The sequence below is a fragment of the Rhamphochromis sp. 'chilingali' genome (assembly GCF_963969265.1).
Source record: "Rhamphochromis sp. 'chilingali' genome assembly, chromosome: 2".
NCBI classification, from domain to species: domain Eukaryota; kingdom Metazoa; phylum Chordata; class Actinopteri; order Cichliformes; family Cichlidae; genus Rhamphochromis; species Rhamphochromis sp. 'chilingali'.
The window spans coordinates 49,529,871-49,554,709 of record NC_137930.1 but is presented as its reverse complement, the minus strand read 5'-3'; the positions used below and the strand labels follow the sequence as shown (position 1 = coordinate 49,554,709).

The following is a 24,839-nucleotide window of genomic DNA, read 5'->3' as shown; positions in this document are numbered from 1 at the left end:
GTACACTTCAACTGTGAGAGACAGAATGTGAAAAAAAAATCCATGAATTCACATGGTAGGATTTGTAAAGAATTTATTCGTAAATTAGGGTGGAAAATAAGTATTTGGTCACCTCAAACAAGGAAAATCTCTGGCTCTCACAGACCTGTAACGTCTTCTGTAAGAAGCTTTTCTGTCCCCCACTCGTTACCTGTATGAATGGCACCTGTTTGAACTCATCATCTGTATAAAAGACACCTGTCCACAGCCTCAAACAGTCAGACTCTAAACTCCGCCATGGCCAAGACCAAAGAGCTTTCGAAGGACACCAGGAAAAGTATTGTAGACCTGCACCAGACTGGGAAGAGTGAATCTACAATAGGCAAGCAGCTTGGTGTGAACAAATCAACTGTGGGAGCAATCATCAGAAAATGAAAGACATACAAGACCACTGATAATCTCCCACAATCTGGGGCTCCACGCAAGATCTCATCCCGTGGGGTCAAAATGATCATGAGAACGGTGAGCAAAGATCCCAGAACCACACGGGGGGACCTGGTGAATGACCTGCAGAGAGCTGGGACCAAAGTAACAAAGGTCACCATCAGTAACACACTACAACGGCAGGGAATCAAATCCCGCAGTGCCAGACGTGTTCCGCTGCTGAAGCCAGTGCATGTCCAGGCCCGTCTGAAGTTTGCCAGAGAGCACATGGATGATACAGCAGAGGATTGGGAGAATGTCATGTGGTCAGATGAAACCAAAGTAGAACTTTTTGGTATAAACTCAACTCGTCGTGTTTGGAGGAAGAAGAATACTGAGTTGCATCCCAAGAACACCATACCTACTGTGAAGCATGGGGGTGGAAACATCATGCTATGGGGCTGTTTTTCTGCCAAGGGGACAGGACGACTGATCCGTGTTAAGGACAGAATGAATGGGGCCATGTATCGTGAGATTTTGAGCCAAAACCTCCTTCCATCAGTGAGAACTTTGAAGATGAAACGAGGCTGGGTCTTCCAACATGACAATGATCCAAAACACACCGCCCGGGCAACAAAGGAGTGGCTCCGTAAGAAGCATTTGAAAGTCCTGGAGTGGCCTAGCCAGTCTCCAGACCTCAACCCCATAGAAAATCTGTGGCGGGAGTTGAAAGTCCGTGTTGCTCGGCGACAGCCCCAAAACATCACTGCTCTCGAGAAGATCTGCATGGAGGAATGGGTCAAAATACCAGCTACTGTGTGTGCAAACCTGGTAAAGACCTATAGTAAACGTTTGACCTCTGTTATTGCCAACAAAGGTTATGTTACAAAGTATTGAGTTGTATTTTTGTTATTGACCAAATACTTATTTTCCACCCTGATTTACGAATAAATTCTTTACAAATCCTATCATGTGGATTCATGGATTTTTTTTTCACATTCTGTCTCTCACAGTTGAAGTGTACCTCTGGTGCAAATTACTGACCTCTGTCATCATTTTAAGTGGGGGAACTTGCACAATCGGTGGCTGACTAAATACTTTTTTGCCCCACTGTATATATATATATATATAAAAACACCCAGCACGCCCCTGCGGGCGGTTTATCCTTCAAGCTCGGGTCCTCTACCAGATGCCTGGGAGCTTGAGGGTCCTGCGCAGTATCTTCGCTGTTCCCAGGACTGCGCTCTTCTGGACAGAGATCTCCGATGTTCCCGGGATCTGCTGGAGCCACTCGCCTAGCTTGGGAGTCACCTCACCTAGTGCTCCGATTACCACGGGGACCACCGTTACCTTCACCCTCCACATTCTCTCGAGCTCTTCTCTGAGCCCTTGGTATTTCTCCAGCTTCTCGTGTTTCTTCTTCCTGATATTGCTGTCATTCGGAACCGCTACATCGATCACTACGGCCGTCTTCTTCTGTTTGTCTACCACCACTATGTCCGGTTGGTTAGCCACCACCATTTTGTCCGTCTGTATCTGGAAGTCCCACAGGATCTTAGCTCGGTCATTCTCCACCACCCTTGGGGGCATCTCCCAGTTTGACCTCGGGACTTCCAGGTTATACTCGGCACAGATGTTCCTGTACACTATGCCGGCCACTTGGTTATGGCGTTCCATGTATGCCTTGCCTGCTAGCATCTTGCACCCTGCTGTTATGTGCTGGATTGTCTCTGGGGCATCTTTACACAGCCTGCACCTGGGGTCTTGCCTGGTGTGATAGACCCCAGCCTCTATGGATCTTGTACTCAGACCTTGTTCTTGTGCTGCCATGATTAGTGCCTCTGTGCTGTCTTTCAGTCCAGCTTTGTCCAGCCACTGGTAGGATTTCTGGATATCAGCCACCTCCTCTATCTGCCGGTGGTACATACCGTGCAGGTATATATATATATATATATATATATATATATATATATATATATATATATATATATATATATATATATATATATATATATATATATATATATATATATATATATATATATATATATATATAATACCAAGGGCTCAGAGAAGAGCTCGAGAGGATGTGGAGGGTGAAGGTAACGGTGGTCCCCGTGGTAATCGGAGCACTAGGTGCGGTGACTCCCAAGCTAGGCGAGTGGCTCCAGCAGATCCCGGGAATAACATCGGAGATCTCTGTCCAGAAGAGCGCAGTCCTGGGAACAGCTAAGATACTGCGCAGGACCCTCAAGCTCCCAGGCCTCTGGTAGAGGACCCGAGCTTGAAGGATAAACCGCCCGCAGGGGCGTGCTGGGTGTTTTATAATAGCAACACTTACCATAACGATAAATGGTGTCCTCATAAAAAACACATTTTGTTTCTTTTACAGTGAATTTCCCTTTACTGTTTACATCTCTGAATAAGCAAACAATGTCAACCTGCAACTTCCCTGTGATAAAAATTGCCTTCTTTCTGTTGTGCCACCTGAAAATTCCAGCTCAGTGGCACATTTGGTGTAGTTTCAGACATGATACTACACAAGGTTTGGTGCCCTTTCCAAGTTAAAAACATATTTATGTATAGATTAAATGTAACCCAGTGTGAGTAGATGTGTGGCTAAGAGAAAGGGTTTCTATAGCAACCTCTAGAGCTATGATAGATTGCCAGCACACGTCCACATACACACTTACACACACTCTCCTCCAAAAAGCAGCATCCACACACACAGTTTCTTTGTTTGCACACAAACACTGCAACACATTGCCCACACACACACACACACACACACACACACACACACACACACACACACACACACACACACACACACACACACACACACACACACACATTTTAGACTCAGCAGGAAGACCAGACTGTATTTGATGACCGAAAGCACTCATGTTGAACCAAAGAAGTGGCTCTTCTGTAGAGGCAAGAACAAAAAACAGCTCAACAATGCCACAGTCTCATTCTATAGGCAGATATGGGATACATCCCATAAGATAGTTACTGAAGTGAGAAGAGAGAAATAGACAGAAGGTGTGTTCTTCTTCTCCTAATTTGAAAACATGAGCCAGCAGCTGAGAATTGGACAGAAGCAAACAACACCATCTGCATCTGAGAAACACGTGTTTTCTCTTCCGCTCACTGATATTAACCCTCTCACTGAATCCTTAGTTATGACCAATAAACAGACTGTAGATTATTATGATTTTAAAAAATTACGCTCGTGCGGTCAGATTCAGGCCTGTACTGATGCGCTTCATTAATATTGATGCCACCAATTCCACTTGGGTTCTCTAGGAGCAAGAACTCAAGGATATTCAGCTTTTACCTACCCTATCAAGTCAATGCACTTTGCCTGCTTGTCAAAGTATACACACATGCATAAACAGGCACAAGCAAAAAACAAACACCCTTATCTCTCAAATATTGCACAAATCCCATAATTACAATGCTCATCACAGTTCCTCTGTGTTCCTTGCTGTTAATCATATGAATTATAATTGCTTCATGAATATTTTGAGGGGAAAAGCAACCTGTTTTAACCTAGGGTGAAATCTTCCTCTATTTCAAGGCCAATTTACCTGAACAACCCCCCACCCGCTCCTTCTCCTTGTTTCTTCTTCTTTTTTTAAACCCCTGCAGCTTTGACTCAGAATAATAAAAAAAAGTAACACAACAATGGCTTTATCTATCACAGAATGAAGTAATGATGAATGAACAAAGGTGGTTAATATCACTTTTTTCTTTTATTTTATAAAACTGGAACTGAAACACTCTTTCATGTTTAGTCTCAGACAGAACGTGTCAGCCTTATATGCATACAAATTAGATGCTGAGCATGTACTGTACTATAATAAATACACTGTGCTAAACTCTTGAGTCAGTCCTCATTTCTTTATAATTTGGGAGGAAAATGGGAAATAGCTGCAGTGATTTAAATAAACGTGCAAACAAACACTGAAAAAAGTTTATAAGAAAACCACAGATCCTAACAAGCTTGAAAGTCAGTATTTGGTATGACCACCTTACCTCTTCAACACAGCCTGAACTCTCTGAGGCAAGTGTTCTTGTAATTTCTTTAAGTAGTCTTCAAGAAGTTCTCCAGGCTCCTTGAAGAACCTTTCACAGCTCTTCTTTGGATATTTGGAGCCTTTTGTTCCATTTTCCATCAAGATGAGCCCACACTGCTTCAATAATGCTGAAGTCTGGGCTCTGGGGAAGTCAGTTCATAACTGATAGTGTTCTGCTGTTTTTCTATCCAGGTGTGATTTTACAGCATTGGCAGTGTGTTTGCAATCATTGTCAAGATGAAAAATGAATTTTTTTCAGTACAATTTTGAGAAGTTCTCCAACACCACTGGCTGAACTGCTGCCCCAAACCCTGACAGAGCCTCCACGGTGTTTTAAACTGTGTTTTCTGGTTATAGATACTGTTGCACTTCTCTCCTGACACCCTCCATGTTGAAATTGATTAGAACCAAAGTATTCAAATTAGGATACATCACTCGACAAAATGCATTTCCGCTGATTTTCAGTCCAGTTTTTGTGTAATACCTAAGCCTTTTCTCTCTGTTCCCCATCGTTGGGAATGGCTTCTTGACTGCTGCGCTTCCTTTTTTTTTTTTTTTTTGTGTCCCGTTTGGATCTTTAGCCATCAGAATTGTTGTCTTAAGGCCAAGAAAGATGCCAAGCGGATTTATTTTACCAAGTGGATCATCATGGCCTTGCCATATTGGTCCATTTGATTGACCTTTATTATAATTATGAATTTATTTTATTTTCAGTTGCTACAAACGGGACAGACATGACTGGGGGATAGGACAGGGAGAAAGAATGAAAGAAAGAGAGGGAGAGAAAGAAAACCAAAGGGGAGAAGAGACGGTGAGAAGGGGGGGAAGAAAGAAAAAAACCCCAAAAAAACCAAAACACCTGGGTCACCTGTATGGAGAAAAAAAACAGAAGAGAAAGCAAACAACAAAGAGCAACATAATAAAAAAACAGCACCATCACAATAAACTAGCTAGCAGTAGATATCAGTAGATACAAAATAATAAACGATATTGTGCAGCACGCAAGATAGACAGCGCACAATGTGCTTTGAGGCAGCAGCCAAGAAAGCTGTAGTCCGCATCTGTGAATACCCGTGTGTACACCTGTGTGCATACCTGTGTGGATCAGCATGCTTGCATTCCAAAGGTTTCTCCATGTAATGATCTGCTAGGGAGTGTGGGGGGCCACAGCCCCGTCCCTCCAGGGTATGAAGCAGGTATGGAGGAGATCAAAACTCCAGACATCCAGAGGCCCCCAGAACACAAGAGACCAAGGAAGACCAACAGAGGGGCAGCCGCGCCACTGTCCCAGTGACGCGCCCGTGAGCTCCGCCGGCAGCCAGCTGTGCCTGAGTGACCGAGCCCCAGGCCGAGAGGCCGGGGGCACCCCACCTCCGAAGTGGCCCGAGCGAGCCCCAGGCTCCAGGCCCCAATAAGCGGCCGCCAAGGACTGAGCCGGTGTGTACCCGGACGCCCACCCCCAGACACAAAGAACCACCAACACACCGATGTCTGAGGGAGTCCGCCACTGGCAGGGGAAGTGGTGGTGGGTGGAGATAGGCCTCCAAACCTTGGAGGGCCTGAGATGTCCCCAGAGAGGTGGCGTCTGATACCCAACCTGACATATAGACACAGACATACAGGCACACACAGACACAAACATCCATTCCCACCCTCGTGCTCTCATATGCACTCACTCCACACTCAACCAACGTGGAGACGGACATAAAGAGACGCTGTACACACGATCACACTCCCCAAGCGTACTCTACGAACCGGGTCTAGGTACCCTTGCCCCTGGAGGGGGGAACTGCACCCAGACCCAGGTGGTGCTACCCTTTTCCCTGCGGTGGGGACATTTTCTAACACTGGAATATTTCTAACATTTTGAGTTATTTTCCAGTGTTAGAAAATCAGCACTGCTCAGTGTTAGCCATTGTTAATCTTCAAAACTGACTAGGTTACTTTTAAACATATAACACTGTCAAAAGTGTTAATTTAACACTCAACAGTGTTGTATTTAACACTCAGAGGTGTGGACCCATATAGACCCTCTCCAGTGTTAATTTAACACTGGAGATTTTTAGAAGGTGTCTGTGTGCTGCTCCCATACAGTTTATGCCTTCAGCTTGCTAGTCTTAGATAATAACTTAGCACTTCAACTTCCCTCCAAATCTGCTCACCATCAGACCAAAACACGAACATGGTACTGAAAAAAAAAATCCTAACACTGTGGCTTCAAAATCCAGAGTTCACAAACCAGTGCGTGGAATTACAATGACTACAACTATATTTTATCTGGTGATTCAGAAGTCCCAGGGCCATTTACTGAACGGAGTAAAAGAGCAAGTGAGCATAAACCACTAATAGCGATGATACGTGTAGTTAGTTTAAAAGGTGGTTCACAAAGGGTTTGTTGTTTTCTAAAGACAGTCAGTTCATTTCACTATCACATACCCAATCTCCCAAGAACCATGCAACCAGGCAACACACACCTGTGTGTGTGTTTTCCTGTTTGTGATCTATATGTTACATATTGTCGAAGTGCATGCAGCTGAATTCATGTAAGTCCACCACTAACAACAGCCATGGGTTAGAGCACATTTGATGAGATTGTGGTGAGAACCAGGGCCGTGCAGAGAGGTTTAAAGGGGCGGGTGCTCAAAGTTAAAAAGGGGCACATTGAACCAGGCTGAATAACAACAACACACATTGATCAATAATCTAATATAGGAAGGGCAGGGCTGTGTTGATCTGAGACTGTAGACATTAAAAAGTCCATAGGAGAGATGGTAGCTGATTAAACAAGTGTCATGAGATAATAACAAAATGCAAAGATTGGTGACAGCGCTTGGAACCATAAGGCAACAAAAAACTGTGAGAAATAATTTAGGCTCTGCCTGTGAATCACTCTTTGCTTCTCTTCTTCCTTCCATCCCATCATTTCATATATCACTCTCCACTTGCTATGTGGGAACAAGGCACAACTTGCTATTGCAATAAACTATAATCTAATTATCCACACCTAACAACTCTTGCACTTAATCTATAATAAAATGATGACAGAAAAATGTTATAGCCCTGCCTTTAGTAGCCTCACACAGCTCCTGCTGTTTCCTCCTCATGTCCTTACCAGGCATGTCTGGACAATGTTATATCATGAGTAATATATTTTTTTTAAATCCATCTAAATAAAACACACACATGCACGCACACACAGGGACATTTTAGACCTTCTTCAGAATACTGTATATACTATGGGCATCATGGTGCTGATCCAGAATCCTTACATTATTATTTATTACTAGAGCTACAATAACAAAGCAATGAGGAGGGGGAAGTAATAAATATGAAATAATGTCATTATGATGATTCCATTTGTTTCACTATCCACTCTGTGCAGGGCAAAGCTTATTACATTTTTAAACTGTAGAGATACAATAATTTTACTGCTGTAAAATCCAAATTTTGTCTTATTTAAAATATAAATCTAATATAATCTGCTTCTTAATGTATGTTCTTTAAAATACAGCTTGTGTTTTTAAATATATTATAATTATAATAATTATTATGTGGACATGCATATTAGATCGTTTTTTAGTGAAATATAATCCCTCCAGAAAGGCAGGAAAAGCCCGGAAACTTACTTTAAAACTAAATATGTTCCCTAAAACGGTGACAGAGCTACAGACCCATGACAGCCTTACACAGGTAGCCAGCAGCTGTGACCAGCACTACTTGTGCAGTTAATAAAAGGACAGGTAATGTTTTGTCGCGCTGTTGCACACACAGCTCGTTTGTTTCAGTTCGTCAGTTGCAACAAGACAGCTTACCAACGTGTACGTAATAAGCTAATACTCCTGTGTGCTATACACTACAGTGTACGCTGTACACCTACTTACTGGTTTTGTCGCATCAGTCTGTGTCTCTGAGTTAACTTGTTTCTCCTACAGCTCCGGACCGCTAAAAATGCGCGTGCTCTTTGTGAGCTCGTTCCCGGCTCGTAACCAGCGCGTTCTGCCGTCAAGGGCGATCATTGGTTAAATGTGATCATGTGACTGATGCAAGCCAGATCCTTTTATTTAGCAAAACTGTGATTAATAGTTAAATATTATTGTTGAGGGGCACAGACAGGACTCCGCACGCACACACACATAAAAAAAAAAAAAAAATGTATATATATATATATATATATATATATATATATATATATATATATATATATATATATATATATATATATATATATATATATATATATATATATATATTTTTTTTTTTTAAAAAGTTGCCTCAACAAAAGGGCACTTTGGGCACCCATCAGGAAAGGGGCGGGTGCTCAAGCCCCTCTAGCCCCCCCCCTCTTCACGTGCCTGGTGAGAACCAGTGAAAACAGGCAAAATAGGACCATGCACTGTCCATGGTTCTGAAATGATACCAAAATACAATTTGAATGCATTAAAGATTTACTAAAAAGAAAGTTTATTAATGCAAATTAATTGATCCAAACAAAAAAGAAACAGCACCTTCAAACTACAAAAGCAATTAAAACATCAAAATAAATGATGGGCTGCTTCTCAGACTTCTCATGGCAGACATATACTCAGAGCTGGAAGAAGTTTTGTTGCTGCTCTGACTACGTGACTCCTTTGGGTTGGAGGTTGCAGATCATCTCTGAGGCCACTAATTTAGATAGCTTGGTGATCTAATTTTTAAAAAAATAAGATGTAGTAATCAGTTTGTACCCTTGAATTAAATATTCATTCCCTATAATGTGCCTTGAGAAGGAAACTCCCAGAAGTTCCTGTCTCTCACATGAAATCTTCTCACTGCTCTGTCTATATAAATTCTGACACTTTTTTTTAACACCAAGTCCCAGTCTGCACTGGTGCAACCTGTTAGTAAATGTGGCCCTTAATCACCACGATCACCTGAGCCAAACCGAGCTATAATATGGGATGAGGTGTGAAGGCAAAACAAGTTGTTCAGCATATGTGGCAAGCCTGCTGGAAAAACCTGGCCTTGACTATCTCACATAAACTGAGGTGATGACCTCAGCTTTTAAATTTACAAGAAAGATAACAAAAATGCTCAGGAGATGTTTAAGTGTTTTTCCTACAAAACTCAAAAGAGAAGACAGAGAAACTAACCCAGGAGACTGAAGACAGGGGTGGAGGAGTGAGTAGTTTTCTGACAGGAACATAGTTGGAGAGTGATTGGTTGGCAGAGTAGGGGAAAGGGTGAATTGGGAATCGCTGGTGAGAGCGAGCGTGCAGGCAGGGTTGAGTGTGACCTGCAGGAAGGTGAGATGGTGATGTCTTTGTAGTGAGCGTAGCATAAGCTGAGTATGGCTGGTAGGCAAATAGCTTTTGAGCTGCCAGATGAAGGAAAATCTGAGGCACACAGAGAGATAGTGTAAGGAAAAGCAGTAGGAACTAAACTTTAAACTAAGACTGACCTGAGAGCAATCTTAGGTGAGTGCAGGTGACGGAAACATTTGCCAAAGACTGAGGGAAAAGCTGGATTTCATATACTGCCGAAACAGATGAATAGATGATGTACACGTCTGCCAAATCAGCAGGCACACAAACAGAGAGAGACGGAGAGAATGCCAAGAGTATGCAGACTGTTGTCCAAAAAGGCCAATTTGAGTGATTTAAAATATAATTTGTCTCATTTACACCTTGTGTGAAATATGTTAGGCACAATGCAGAATAACTTATAATAAGGGGGAAATGTATAGGTGTGCACTGATTAATTGAACTGACCAGTTAGGTTGAATAGAGTGTTTTATTTAAATTGGAGTCTGCATATCTGCAATTTGTATGTAATGTAGCGTGTTTTTTGCACCTATGTTATGTTTTTAGCCTGTATAATATTCATAAATGGCTTGCTCTTCCACATTAATAAAATTTCTTCTATGTCTCCATACATGCATATTTAGGGCTGAATGAGTTTTTCTAAGCATTCATATCCAGTCATGGCAAAAAGACAGGACACCTTTTTTTCATTTCTGAGGTTATCTTAATAAACATGATTTAATCTTCTCCCTATAAACAGCATGGCACCACAGTTACAGAAACAATGTTTTTGGACAGCACTTTGTACAAACTTCCAAGCACGGCAGTGTAGGTGTGATGATTTGGACTTGATTTCCAGACCTGCAGTCACTGCGTTAACCATTAAAAAATATCTGTTTAATTCTTAACAAAGTACTCTGAAGTATTGTAGCGTGAGACCATCTCTTCCACAGCTCGGCCAAAACTGAGTCATGCAACAGGACAGTGATCCCAAACACAGCAGCTAATTTACAACAGAATGGCTGAAAAAGAAAAGAATCCAGATGAAGAGAATCAATGTCCCAGTCAGTACTCAGACCTCAACCACATTAAAATACTGCGGCAGGACTTTAAGAGGACTGTGCCGAAGGCCCACAAACCTTGCTGAACGAGAAGATTGCTGTAGACAGCCAAAATCCCTTTCTAGTGTAGATTTCTTGTGTTAAGACAACTTGCATCACTTCAAGGGATAAAACAAAGTGGAACTGCCTCAATGACTGGACTTTGTGACTGGTGGTTCTAACAGCAACGTCATGATTTTTATATGCTGCATTTGTTAAAACAAAGACATTTGTAGATTTTAATGGGAGAGTTTTGTATGTTTGTGTGAGTGTCTGTGATTTACATATATCACGTACAATGCTGTAAAGTCGACCAGCATCCATCCACAATGATGTAAGAGGTGGATAAAGTCATAAAGGTGGTTTTGCAAGCTATTGAATCATGGGGTGGACTCAGTTTTTCACACGCTGCTTCTGCCTTTTTGGCTTAGTTATCATAGTAAGTAATTACAGTTTTTCTCGATTGCTAAAACACATTTCTTGAAACTACGCCTCATATCCTCACAACAGTAAACACAAATCCATAACATCTCACTCAATTTCCCAAACATCCTATTTCCAGGTCAAAATGAAGCTCTACACCCAAAACTATTCACTCCTGCTGAAAAACCAAACTTTGCCCTCAGACATCAAACACAAGCCCTCAAAAACACACACACTACAACAGAGTTTTGCACACTGGTACAATTAATTCAAAACAATAGTTCCAAAACAAATAGGTTGCTTATGGTTCTCCCCTTCAAAACCCTTGTCACATGATAAACACAAAAGACGCAACCAATGTATGTACAGTGGCACATTGTCATTCATGTACTATACAGTACAACACACACCAGAAACATTATCCCACCTCAGCATCTTGTCTTTGGTCTGGGTCAGGCCAGAGAATCTCATCCACATCACAGGCTATATTGGCCCCAGCCAGGCAGCGGGGGTAAAATCCTCTTGCATGCCTGATCCACCCCTGGCATGCATCTACTGATATGTCTAGGCAGGCCTCTTCCATGGCCTGAAGGAGGTGAACACGGACATAAGGTTCTCGGCCATACACTTTCCACCGCCATGCCGAAAATAACTCCTCTATCGGGTTTAGAAAGGGAGAGTATGCAGGCAGAAAGATATTAGAAAACCTTGGGTTATTGGTAAACCAGTCACGAACCAGAGCAGCGCGATGGAAGCTGACGTTATCCCACACAACAACGTAGTGAGGCTGCTCTGGCTGTGCTGGTTCCCTGTAGTCCAGCTGGAACATATGTTGTCTTAAACCATCAAGAAAAGCAAGGAGAAGCATAGTGTTATAGGGTCCTAGTACGCCATGGCGGTGGAGTACCCCTCGTTGGCTGATGGCTGCGCACATAGTGACATTCCCCCCACGCTGACCAGGGACATTTACAATAGCCCGATGGCCAATTATGTTCCTCCCCCTTTTCCTTCTTTTGGTCAGGTTAAAACCTGCCTCATCCACAAAGATTATTTCATGGGGAACAGGCCGTCCTTCAATCTCAAAGATTCTCTGCAAAACACATAACACAGTAGAGTCAATCGGTACCCTGAACCACAGTTCAAGAGTGCTGAAATGGCAGCATAAACTGCCATGCTGTGATGGTACACAATACTTTATACAGTATCAAAACTCATACCTGAACATATTCCACACGTTGGTTTTTCACTCTGTCAGAGTTTCGTTCGAAAGGGACTCGGTATGCCTGTTTCATCCGGAATTGATTCTTTCGGTCAATTGTGGAGAGGCTGATGGCATTTATGCCTCGAAAAAGATGATCATCCTCAATCACTCTCCTTTGAATCTCTTGCAGGCGGATTACATTATTTGCAATTACCATGTTTACAAGTTCCCTCTCTTGCTCCTCCGACAAAAGCCTTAACCTGCCTCCACCAGGTGGTCGTCTCTGTGTCCTACAAAAATAGAAGCACTCATTACTGTAACTGTCACACATTCATTTTACAGGCAAATAATGGAAACATACTGAAACTCAAGACACATAAGTTCAGTAACTTAAACGTTACTGTACAAAGCAGTCTTACTGCAAGTACACCTACCTGTTTTCCTCCCTGAAGGTTCTGATGATGGAGGCAACAGTGAAGCGACTCAAATTTGGTTGTACTCGTTGCCCAGCCTCCCTCATAGTCATCCCATGGACAAGGACATGGTGAACTAAAGTGGCTCGAATTTCATCCGAGACTGACTGTCTTCTTGCCCTTGCTCTTCCCCTTCCTTGTCGCCGTCGTTCTCCACCTCCTTCACCACGTCCTCTTTCTCCACCACGTCCTCTTCCTTTGCATCTCTTTGGATCCATTGTTTCAAACCTGAATGAGCTGACTTTGGCCCTTTTATCTATCTATCGCAGGTTCTGATTGGTGTGTGCTAAATTTTGACTCCTAGTGTTTCCACCTGGTTAATTGTGAGCTAATTGAGCTCAAGCTATGCTGACTTAAGTTAACATTATTGCATGCTAGTGCTTTCTAAATGACTACATGGTGTAAGCACTGTAAAATGTAGGGATTTGTGTGTAGAGTTTTGCAGTAACAGTTCACCAAATTTGAGTCATGTGTCAAAGCAGGGAATAGTGTTTATAGTTCAGGGAAATGGGTGAGCTTTTTGAACAGTAGCGTTACGGTTTTGAAATTTTAGTTTAGAGGCCTGGTTATAGTGTTTAAGCAATCGAGAAAAACTGTAATATCACAGTGTAGCATGTCATGCTGTCCGTTTTTGAAGATTGTATTTACTTAATCATAAGACCTGTTAAGAACTAGATGATTTTTTACATTCTAATATATAAAACTATAAAATTTAAAGAGGTTGTACTTTGTTTTTATTGTTGCTATATATGCTGTTTATATTCACAAAGGTATTTGGATACAATATGTGTGCATATTGAAGGACAATAGTGGCAGATCTATCTTTGCCATGTATGTGGCGTATAAGATTTTGTTCTTAGTTCTGTAGATACAAACAAATGTATATAAAACCTTTCTGCTGACACATCAATGTGAAAGACCTTCTTTGCTTTTGATCAGTCTGTTCCAACTTCATGCTCTGGCTTAATTCAGTTAAGAATATAATGAATTCAGTCTACCACCATCGCTTCAATATACAGTTTTCTTTCTTTGCACGAGGCCCTGCATGAGAAACAGCTTGCAACTTACTATTTCAACAGGGACATTTTCAAACCGTGGATGGATTCACTTGATACTAAACTGAACAGCAGGAGCTAAAGACACATAATGCTGTGGGTGAAGGGCATGGGAGGTAAAAATGAATCACACTCTCCTGATTATTCTGTGTATCATTCTCCAGATGAAGGAAACAAACGTGTATTAATAGAGGGCTGCAGATCCCTTCTTTGTATGTATCAAGTGGGGTGTACGTGTTTGTGTGTGATGTGTGATGTGTGGGGTTGGGGTGGGTGGGGCTGCAAGAGTCCTTTGAGTATTCAACACAGCTCTTCCCAATCAGTCAGCCATGCAGCACACGAAAATGCTCATCGAATAGTTTGAAGGTAGATATAAGCATGCAGACAAGTTTTGACTTTTGCTTTGATGGTGTATGCCAGGGCCCTGCCCATGTCCTGCACTGCACTGACAGACCACCACCAAACACCAGCAGGCACACAACCTGACAGTTACTCTCACTAGCTTTGCACCTCAGCTTGTGTGAAGCAGCACTCAGTCCAATGTGAGAGGTTAAAAGCAAGCTTTTTTGTACCCGTTGGCAGTCAGATTCAAACCATCTGTAAACACATACATATTGATGCGGCATTATATAATGTGATGACTGTGTATGTGCCTAAAAGGTTGGTAAAATTTACTATTTCTGCACTAAATGCTACATCACTACCCCTGCTTTTACAAAATACACAGTTTTGACAAAAAAAGGAATCACAAGCGACCTGTGAGAAAACTACAAATAGCATTGTTCTGCTTGGGACTGAAATCACAGAATTATGTTGCTAAAAGCTGCATTACTCAACAGTGAGTAAAACTTATCCCAGAGGACCAGGCTTTAGACACACCAAGCAGGCAAGCACATTGGCTTCCATATGGCTGTGTAGTGTAATGATGCACATGCAAACGGCAGGCTTTGCGGGTCATGGTGTCGGAGGCTCGGGGGGAAAAGATTTTCTTCCAACCTGTATTTATTCAGGCTTTCACAGGTGCACTTTTCAACTCGCTCATCCTGCACATTCATGCAGCTCAAATCTGGACTGCTCTGCAGACACAGGCGTTTCTACTGCCAAGTGACTGAGTTAGGGAGGGTTAACAACATGATAGTTAAAGGCAGGTCTGTAGCAGTTTTATAAAAGGATAATGTGCAGGGGAGTGCTTTTAAACTTCTGCCTATGCTCTTCACTGGGTGAAAGTGTGTCAACCGTGAGCAATCCTAAGTACAAATGGTGATTTCATTAAAGTGCATCAGTTATTTTAGCAATGTGAAGTAATGTAGTGCATAATTTTTGGTGCATTGTGTTTTATAGTGCATAATTTTATATTTAAAAAGAAAATGAAATTAAGAATACATTTTAAAAATCAACATGTTACCGGGCTGCTAGAAGAAATCAAGCACAGGGCACTACATAAAAGGTAATTTGGATTTAATGATTGAACTTTCAAAAACAATTACAACAGTAAATCGAATTTAAATTAAGATGACAAGAACATGGGAAAGTATTGTAGTGTAACAATGAACTTTCCCCAGTGAGCAATTGAGCAATGTACTCCCATTACTTAAAAGTAATATAAAATGTTTGCTTACTACTTACTTATTTAATTCAATGTCCTCCAGTCTAGGTATGAAACCAGTGAGTGCCAAGAGTGAGATCAGGTAGGTAGACAGATGTGACAATTGTCTGAAAAACATCTCTTTCTCTTCTCCTTCTGATGCTACTAGCCAATAACTCTAATCTGTTGTTTCTCATCAGTTTCAATATGTACATCAATGCCATCCCATTTTTAGGTGTTATTAATCATATGACTTACTTCATATTACTGTAAGAATATTTTGCAGGTTTTAGTGAGCTGATCTGCTCCACTCATTAATAGCATAAAATCTGTGTGGAAACATTTACTAGGGAAGTATTCTAACCAGTGGTCACCTGTATGTGAAGTTGATACATATTTTTATTGTCTTTTGTTGTAAAATATCAGGAAAATGTATAAAAATTTGTAAAAATTTATCTTCCAGAAGGCTTCACCTGAAATAAAAACAAAACAAAACATCTATACCTATTTTTGTGTTTTTAATGATGGTCTGCAGGAATGTGTACACATCTGTGGACACTACAGATGCTACACTGATAAAAAAAATAACCTTAATTTGGTGCCTAACCTTCTGATTCCATTCAACAGCAACAGCTCTTTCTGCCCCTGTGTTTATCCATTTGTCTCTTCTCTCTCCGAGTTTTCCTTCTCAGTAAATCCATCAGTGAAAACCTGTCTAAACTTTTCTTTTTCTCTCTGGTCTTATTTGTTCTATGGCGGCTCAGACTCAATCTCATTGTTTCTTTCTATCAGCTCATTGGCTCAGCCTCTGATAGTCTGTCTCCCAGAATATTTCACATTACTTTTTTTTCTTTTCTTGAGTACCAAGGGCTCTCACTCTTGGCGGGATAAAAACAATCGCACTGAGTCTGGCTTTTTAAACGAACAAAAAGCAAGGCTTGAGGGCTTGAGGAAAATATCTTGATCTTGGGCAACAGTAGCTTAAAAATGCTGCGATGCAAACCATTTGGTGATTGGTGGTATTATTAGTTTGTTTCAGGAAAATGAGTCAGGCAGCTGGACCAGTTTGGCCCTGCTTTATTCCAGATCACTGTTTTAAATCATGACAAATGAGTTGGTAGAAGCTGCATGACTGGACATATACACTTCAAGCCTCCTACTGCATCTAGGGCAGTTAGCTGTTCACAGTAAAGAAGCTAGAGGGAGCTGTGGGTGTTTAATACCCACAGTCAGACTTCTTCTCTGCCTTTCTCTCTCTCTTTTCAATGACACATAAACACATGCACTCAAACGTACACACACATTTACACAGATGCTCAGGTGAGTTATTAATACCCCGTGAGCGGCTCACAGATTGGAGTCTTCCCGGGCTGTTCTGACATGTAAAATGCAGCGTCTGGAGTCCGCTGTTTGGGCACTGAACAGAACTAAATGGAAGCTTTTAAGTACACCCTTCAGCAGCATCTAACCAATGGAACGAGACATTATACCCACAGCCCAAAGCAGCGAGTGGCTCACTCAGAAGTGCATGTATTAACACTCTATGCACCAGGCGCCCTTGCCCGTGGTAGTGAAGGAAAACCCTCAGCGCTCTCATCTCAGACAGTGACTGACAGTTCAGCTTAGTTCAGGAGTATTGTATTCTGAGTTCATGCTCATGTGGAATTTCAATCCTGAGACAAATCAATTCAAGGCAGAGTAAATTAACATCCAATGTTCGCGGAAGCAGGCGTGTCAGAGCGACCTTTTTATCTGGGATTTTACAGGAGTTTTGGTCTTTCAGGCATCATGAAAAATAGCAAAAAAGTCTGTTTGGTCAGGTTTTTATGGCTCTTTTGTTATCTCTTGTGGCAGATTGAAAAATGATAGGGAAAAATCTGAAATGCAAATCCATTCTCCAGAGTTTCCACCAGTACAGCAGTCATTCTTTGTTTTTAAATCAGATAACTTTTCATTTTTTTTCCAATTCCCAAGCATGTCCAGACAAAATGGTGTGAACCTCTTTGAAAAGTAAATTCTTCTCCAGGAAGTGTCACAGAGGTTCCTCACATCCAGATAAATATATAGAACACACCAGACAGCCCTAAGCTTTGGCCATTGTCCTTGTGGCGCACGCCTACTCACCAACTGCCATTGCTCATTGAGCACACAAAATATTCCCTTACTTCCCAAAATCAAAATAAGAAAAGAAGAGGTTTCAAACCTAGCCATTATTTGTAAGAATAATGCATTATTTCCCCCCCAAACAATTGTACACACTACATGCCACAGCAAACAATCGCCTCACCTCAACTATGAATGTGGCATTAATCCAATTATTTACATATGAACAGTCTCACATGTTTGATATTTTCTCTTTATCCCTCTTTTGCACGCTGCTGCTCATATGCCTTTTCTGCTCACATGTAACAACAACATGTGAGTTTTCAGTGTTATCCAATTAGAATCGAGTCAGATCTGTAAATATATGGAAAATGAGTTTTAGTAGATTTGCCACAGTGGACCATAAATGAAGTTATGACTGAAGTGCAGACAGTTATCTGTAATGCAAAGGCTTTAACAAAAGCTTACCATTTTAGTCATTACTGAACAGGCATTTGTATACACAGTCCCACATTTTCAGTGAGTGCTTTATACCACTTTGTAGACATCTCCATTCATGAACATATCTTTTCTAGACTTAATAGACTTGTAGGAAATAATATTACGTCCTCTTTGAGAGTGTTCTTGACTTGGCTAGATGTTGTAAAAACGTTTTTGTTACCCAAGGTTAGTTATCTTTTGCAGTCTTTTAGGCCTTTTGGTTTTTCTACGCTGAACAACACCTTCCTTTTTTTTAAAAGAATGTACCAAATTTCTGATATGACCAATCATAAAATTACTGCTATCTCTCTGATAGGTTTATTTTGTTTCGTTTAAGCCTGATAATGGACTCCTTTGATTGTATCAGCATCTCTTTGTACCTCATTACTGAGTGTGGAACAGAAACCAAATGTAAATTCAGTACTTGGATTCAGGTTAATGGCATAAAGTAACTGTAACGCAATTACTGGCATTAGTCCAATAATGCATTACATTAGTGCAATACTGAAAAATGCAATGGGATTACAGTAAGACTATACAAAGTAGCTCATTACTTAGCATTACAAAATAATGCAGTACTTTGTAAGGCAATACTGTAATCATGTTTTAGTTACAAAATGTGTCAAAGTAACACCAAACACTGTTACTCTGACAAACACATAACACTTATGAACCTTACTGCATAACAGAACATTCTGGCATATTCACTTGCTGACTACTATCAAAACATAAATATAAAATTAATTTGACAAACAGCGATACTGTAGCTATTGCACGGGATCATAATTCCAAGGTTAGGAATAAAAACCACGTAAGGGGGAAAAAAAGGTTAATGTTCACTGTGCTGCTTCCAGGTCCTGGCCTCTGATTTCCACCCCTCCCTCCTACTGGCTGCTGATGTCCCTGTGCTTCACGTCATTGGCTGAAGTCTGAGTCTGGACGCTTTATAAGCTGACTGAAACTACACTTTGGGAACTTTGGCCATTTTTGTGGTTGCTGAGATGTCAACTGTTTGAGTATGCTGCTACCTTTGGTTTACCTGCCTGTTTTATTGTTATGTTTCTGGCTAGCTTGATTTTGGTTCTTAACTCAAATCAACCTATTTGACCCTTGTTTCTATACCTTTTGTTATACTGCCCAGAGGACGCTTGTAGGGGAGAGCTGCCGTTTTCTTTTGATATTCACCCTTTTCTCCTGTTTCTCCTTGATTGACAGGAAGCTGACTTGTAGGTCTGTAATCCTTTTGTTCGACTAAGTTATTCAGTGGACGGGGTTTCGTTTTAAGTTAGGGCTGTTTTGTTTGTTGTGTTGGCCTTGGCTCTGCTTCTCTGTTAACCTGTCAACAGTAAAACATTTTTTTCCACCTCATCCAAACAGCCTCCCTGCATTTTGCTTCCTAGTATTGTTACACCTCCTCATTCCTTCGACCTTCTCGGGATATAACAAACCAGCAACTTTTAACAAAATAACCACTGACCTAGGCAACCACAGAAAATCATGCCTAATGAGTCCTGTCACCCACTCTGTTTGGATAGGAGGGAAAAAAAGGGAATTTGTGTGATTGACTTGGATGGTTAGTTGTGAAATCTGTACATTATTTATCACTTCTAAAAAGGTTAAACTCTGTTGGATTGTTAATCTTTGGTCTGTTAATTTAATTATAATTTTAGAGCATCCTAACGTACGGCATAACAACATGGTATGCAGGGTGCTCAGCTGCGGACAGGAAAGTACTGCAGAGGGTCATCAACACAGCCCAGAAGATCACTGGCTGCTCTCTGCCCAGCCTGGAGGTCACTGCAAACTCTCGGTACCTCAGCAGAGCTGGCAATATCATCAAGGACCACTCTCACCCCAGCAACCAACTGTTTGAACTATTACCGTCAGGCCGACGGTACAGGTCACATAAAACCAGGACAAACAGATTCAGGGATAGCTTCTTTCCCAGAGCTACCACTGTAGTAAATAAGCACAAAAACAATTGAACCTATTCCATACCGTCACTGTCATTATATTAATGCTGCTATCCTGTATATATTGTACATACTATTGTTTGAGTACTTACGATTGTTTTTTTGTACTTTTTATATTTTACATTTATATTTATTATTGAAACTTGCACCAAGGGAGTGGCACTCCAATTTCGTTGTACTCTGTACAATGACAATAAAGGCTATTCTATTCTATTCTATTCTATTCTATTCTATTCTAATTGTAAAGAAACAATTTCATGAGGACTACAAAAAGACTTCTATTTACTATTAAATATGTCCCACATATTATATTTGCAGAAGCTTTTCCTGGGTTTTAGTCTATATAGCATACTTTATGAAACATTTAGAAAGCTTCTCCTGACTTTGCAAAATTTGAGCTCTGACCAACAGCAACTGTGATTTGTCTCGGCACATTAGACACTTTAATGTTTCATACAGGCCCAAAAGAAGCAGCTCTGTTCTGTGGGAACACAATCTAAGCAGCATTTCTGCAGCAAACACACAAAGCAGCGTGAACAAGCTTTGAGTTATGTATTGTAGTAGAACTTTCATCTTTATATATTTGAAAGCATTCTTTCTTTGCCAGGCAGCTCCTTTTTAAGACTTAAAAATGTTGTTTTTTCTGTGCCGCTACAGGCAGGATTAATGCAAAGCGTACTGCATGTGCCTTATGGACGGCATGTTCAGTCCATTCATCCACAAGTTGTTCGGATCAGGTTATGTTTAGGTAATGTTAGCATTTGTTTCTTGGGTTGAAATTTCATGCTTTTTAAAAAACTATCATTATTTTGTCTTTTTTTAAACATTTGTATAGTAGTTTTAGTTCCCTGTGTAACAAGTTTTTATGAGTTTACTATTGTTTCATGTATTTTGACACCCCATCCAGTGACACTGTAGGTTAGAGTAAGGCATAAACGTAACTGTAACTGTACAAATGAACAGAAAGCTATGAGTTTCAGCTTGGAATCAAGCCTTTTGACTCATTTACAACCTAAATGTTATTGATCAGTATGCCCTATAACGATGGTTATTTCAGTGCCCCAAATTCCACATCCATGTAAGATGGGTTTGGATGCTAGTGAAGTTTTCTTTATCCGAACAGTGAGACATTCACAGCTCTAATAGAGCCTGTTTGCTTTCTGTGTTATCTCTTGAGGCAGGTTGCTGCATGATGCAGTAAAATGTCACATTTCCTACAACTGAAATGACTGGATCTAAATCCGTTGAATGGGATTTCCACAGGTACCGCAGGTGTCCAGGGCTTTAAAAAATGTTGAGTCTGTTGCACCAATACATCCATGATAGCTCACAAAGGTTCCAGATACTGAGCTTAATTCAGAAATTATCTGTTTATTCTCACCTGCAGATTACTGACCCATTACACAAAACATATTTTACTAACATTCTGGGTGAATATAACGAACGTACCGCATTTTAGCAACATTTCATCATAGTGTGACACCTAATAGGACACGGATGCTTGCATTTTTGTGGTCACATTGTGTAAATGGGGGGATTTCCGTTTCCAGATGAAGCAATCTTCTACTTAAAATCACCGTGGTCTTGGAAAATGAAAAAACAAGAAAAACACAAAACTGACAATACCATTTGTGCAAAACACAATGTAGAAAAAGAGCACAACACTTATTGTTGTCTTGGCTGAAAGGGGCTAACAACTTCTCACTATTGAAGCACCGTCAGACACCAGAACATAGTTAAGGAGTGCTATTTGTTTCATCTGCCCTCTTAGCTCACCGTCATTCATCATACGGAATAGACTGAACAACTATCAATGTATTTTCAATAACAAGGAGCTGGATGGCCACAACAGCACACAGCCACCTTGTTTTTATGTGTATTAAACAGAAACAGCACAGTACAGCGGCAACGCTGCATACAGGCACAGACACACTTTTCCTCTCGGGTATATGATCACCTTGCCATTGACCTTTCCACCTTCCCCTCCTTTCTCCCCGTATGTTTCCCTCAGTCATGACGGTTCACAGGGTCAAAACAATTGAACAAGCTGCAAGGCACATGTTGTGCCACTATATAACAATAATGTCAAGTCACAGAGCAAGGTAATAGAAAAACTTCAGAGCTGCTAACAACCAATAATATAATGTTACTGCCCTGTTGAGAGCTGGAAAAGCAAACTCAAAATCCATTTCTTGCGGCTCAACCTGGACACTGAAGCACTGATGTCAGATGTTTTCCATGACACAAAATCTTGTGTTTTTCTTCTAGTGCAACCTGGCTGGTCCTTTCTTTTTCAGGCTCATTTCCGAGTCTTTGAGGCAACATCAAAGAGGAAATTGTTGTGGAGTAAATAAGTCACATTGCATCAGTGGTGCGGTAATGTGTTTCTAATGACCGTCTAAAATGAGAAATGCTCTCGTATTAAGCTGAAGTAATTAATAATAGAAAAAAGAAAATGACAAGCAATGAATCAACACAGGATGTGATATAGATTGATATAGCAATATAGACTTATGGTGATGTTTTCCTATGAGACACTAAAGCATTAAAGGCTCCCCATTACGTATCATGTGTTCTGGTAACTAAAAATAACGGTGACGCCAAGTCACTTTTATTTCATTCTTTTATTTTGAACATAGATTTACTACCTAGAAACCTTGGATCCTACCTTAGCATTAAACATTTTTTGATGTTACTTTGACATTCATTAGCCACCTAAATACTTTTGCAGACCAAGTTAACCCCTGCGGCAGTGTCCCAATGCCAGGGGCATAGAGCTCGAGGTGTTGACATGGCCTCCAAACTCTCCAGATCCCAATCCAATTTTTCTGGATTTCAGTGAATGAAGCTGGAACCACAGAGACCCCACCCTGCAACCCAAATGACCCATAGAACCCTCTGTCAGTGTTGCTGTGCCACATACCCTTCTAAGGTCCTGCATCCATACATATATAGGTCAGAGACGTTTGAGTGACATAATTGAAACAAGTTAGACCTGCTTCGGGATTAATAAAGTATTCTGATTCTGATAATTGGTATGGCATCTATTTTTTCATGCCTTCCTGGTATTTTACTGGGTTATATCATATTATTATTGATTAATATTTCAACAATGAAAAATTAGTGGTGATGACTGCACATCTAGGGCTGCAGCTCATGCAATGGAGCACCAACAACCAAAAGGGATATAGAAGGCACTTGGCAAAACCACTGTAGTTTGGTTCTACGTAGTCATCTATCTATCTATCTATCTATCTATCTATCTATCTATCTATCTATCTATCTATCTATCTATCTATCTATCTATCTATCTATCTATCTATCTATCTAGCTGCATTCACTATATGGAAAGCAGCATTGAAAGCAGGCTACTGGTACAAGAGCTGCTAGTGTTAGATCAGCTGATTAGTCTGAATTTAAAGTTCTGTTGAACAAATGAAGATGATACTTGCTAGGGATACAACTACCTTCTTCCATAGATTTAAAATGGGAATGGTTGATGATATTAAAGTCCTGTTTGTGGCACATTAGTATATGTGAGGGGGCAAACTCCTCAAGATGGGTGGTGACCATGGTGGCCATTTAGAAGTCGGCCATCTTGGATACAACTTTTGATTTTTCAATAGGAAGAGGGCCATGTGACACACCAAACTTATTGGTAATGTCACAAGAAAAACAATGGTGCGCTTGGTTTCAATGTAACTTTATTCTTTCATGAGTTATTTACAAGTTTATGATCACTTATAAAATGTGTTCAATGTGCTGCCCATTGTGTTGGATTGTCAATGCAACCCTCTTCTTCCACTCTTCACACACTGATAGCAACACCGCAGGAGAAATGCCAGCACAGGCATCCAGTATCCGTAGTTTCAGGTGCTGCACATCACGTCTCTTCACACCATAGACAACTGCCTTCAGATGACCCCAAAGATAAAAGTCTAAGGAGGTCAGACTGGGAGACCTTGGGGGCCATTCAACTGGCCCACAACGACCAATCCACTTTCCAGGAAACTGTTCATCTAGGAATGCTCGGACCTGGCACCCATAATGTGGTGGTTCACCATCTTGCTGGAAAAACTCAGGGAACATGCCAACTTCAGTGCATAAAGAGGGAAACACATCATCATGTAGCAATTTCAAATATCCAGTGGCCTTGAGGTTTCCATTGATGAAGAATGGACCCACTATCGTTGTACCCCATATACCACACCAAACCATCACTTTTGTTGTTCCAACAGTCTTGGAGGGATCCATCCAATGTGGGTTAGTGTCAGACCAATAGCGGTGGTTTTGTTTGTTAACTTCACCATTCACATAAAAGTTTGCCTCATCACTGAACAACATCTTCTGCTTGAACTGAGGGTCCTGTTCCAATTTTTGTTTTGCCAATTCTGCAAATTCTGTGTGTCATTCTGGGTCATCCTCATTGAGATGCTGCAGTAGCTGGAGTTTGTAAGGGTGCCATTTGTGAGTAGCTAATATCCGCCGAAGGGATGTTCGACTAATGCCACTCTCCAGTGACATGCAGCGAGTGCTCTTGCTAAATGAAGCTAGGACAGCCACTGATGTTTCTTCATTAGTGACAGTTTTCTTGCGTCCACATTTTGGCAAATCCAACACTGAACCAGTTTTATGAAACTTAGAAAGCAGTTTGCTAACTGTAGCATGGGAGATGGGTGGTCT

At 41.0% G+C, this 24,839-nt stretch overlaps 1 protein-coding gene across 1 annotated transcript; it reads right to left on the bottom strand.

Annotated features, from left to right (window-relative positions):
• Positions 1-11,330: 11,330 nt before the first annotated feature.
• On the bottom strand, positions 11,331-13,263 carry LOC308392290 (uncharacterized protein). Its single transcript, XM_080875263.1, has 3 exons — positions 12,922-13,263; positions 12,504-12,777; positions 11,331-12,376 (listed from the first exon to the last, which is right to left on the bottom strand). The coding sequence occupies exons 1-3, from the start codon at positions 13,176-13,178 to the stop codon at positions 11,705-11,707; spliced, it is 1,203 nt and encodes a 400-aa protein (XP_080731389.1). The 5' UTR covers positions 13,179-13,263; the 3' UTR covers positions 11,331-11,704.
• Between the last annotated feature and the right edge of the window lie 11,576 nt (positions 13,264-24,839).

Bases quoted from the DNA above. Each gene is read 5' to 3' on its own strand.
- LOC308392290 (XM_080875263.1), bottom strand. From the start codon at position 13,178: ATGGATCCAAAGAGATGCAAAGGAAGAGGACGTGGTGGAGAAAGAGGA. The intron at 12,778-12,921 runs GTAGGTGTACTT...CTATTTTTGTAG, and splicing joins ACCTTCAGGGAGGAAAACAG to GACACAGAGACGACCACCTG. The intron at 12,377-12,503 runs GTATGAGTTTTG...TGTGTTTTGCAG, and splicing joins AACGTGTGGAATATGTTCAG to AGAATCTTTGAGATTGAAGG.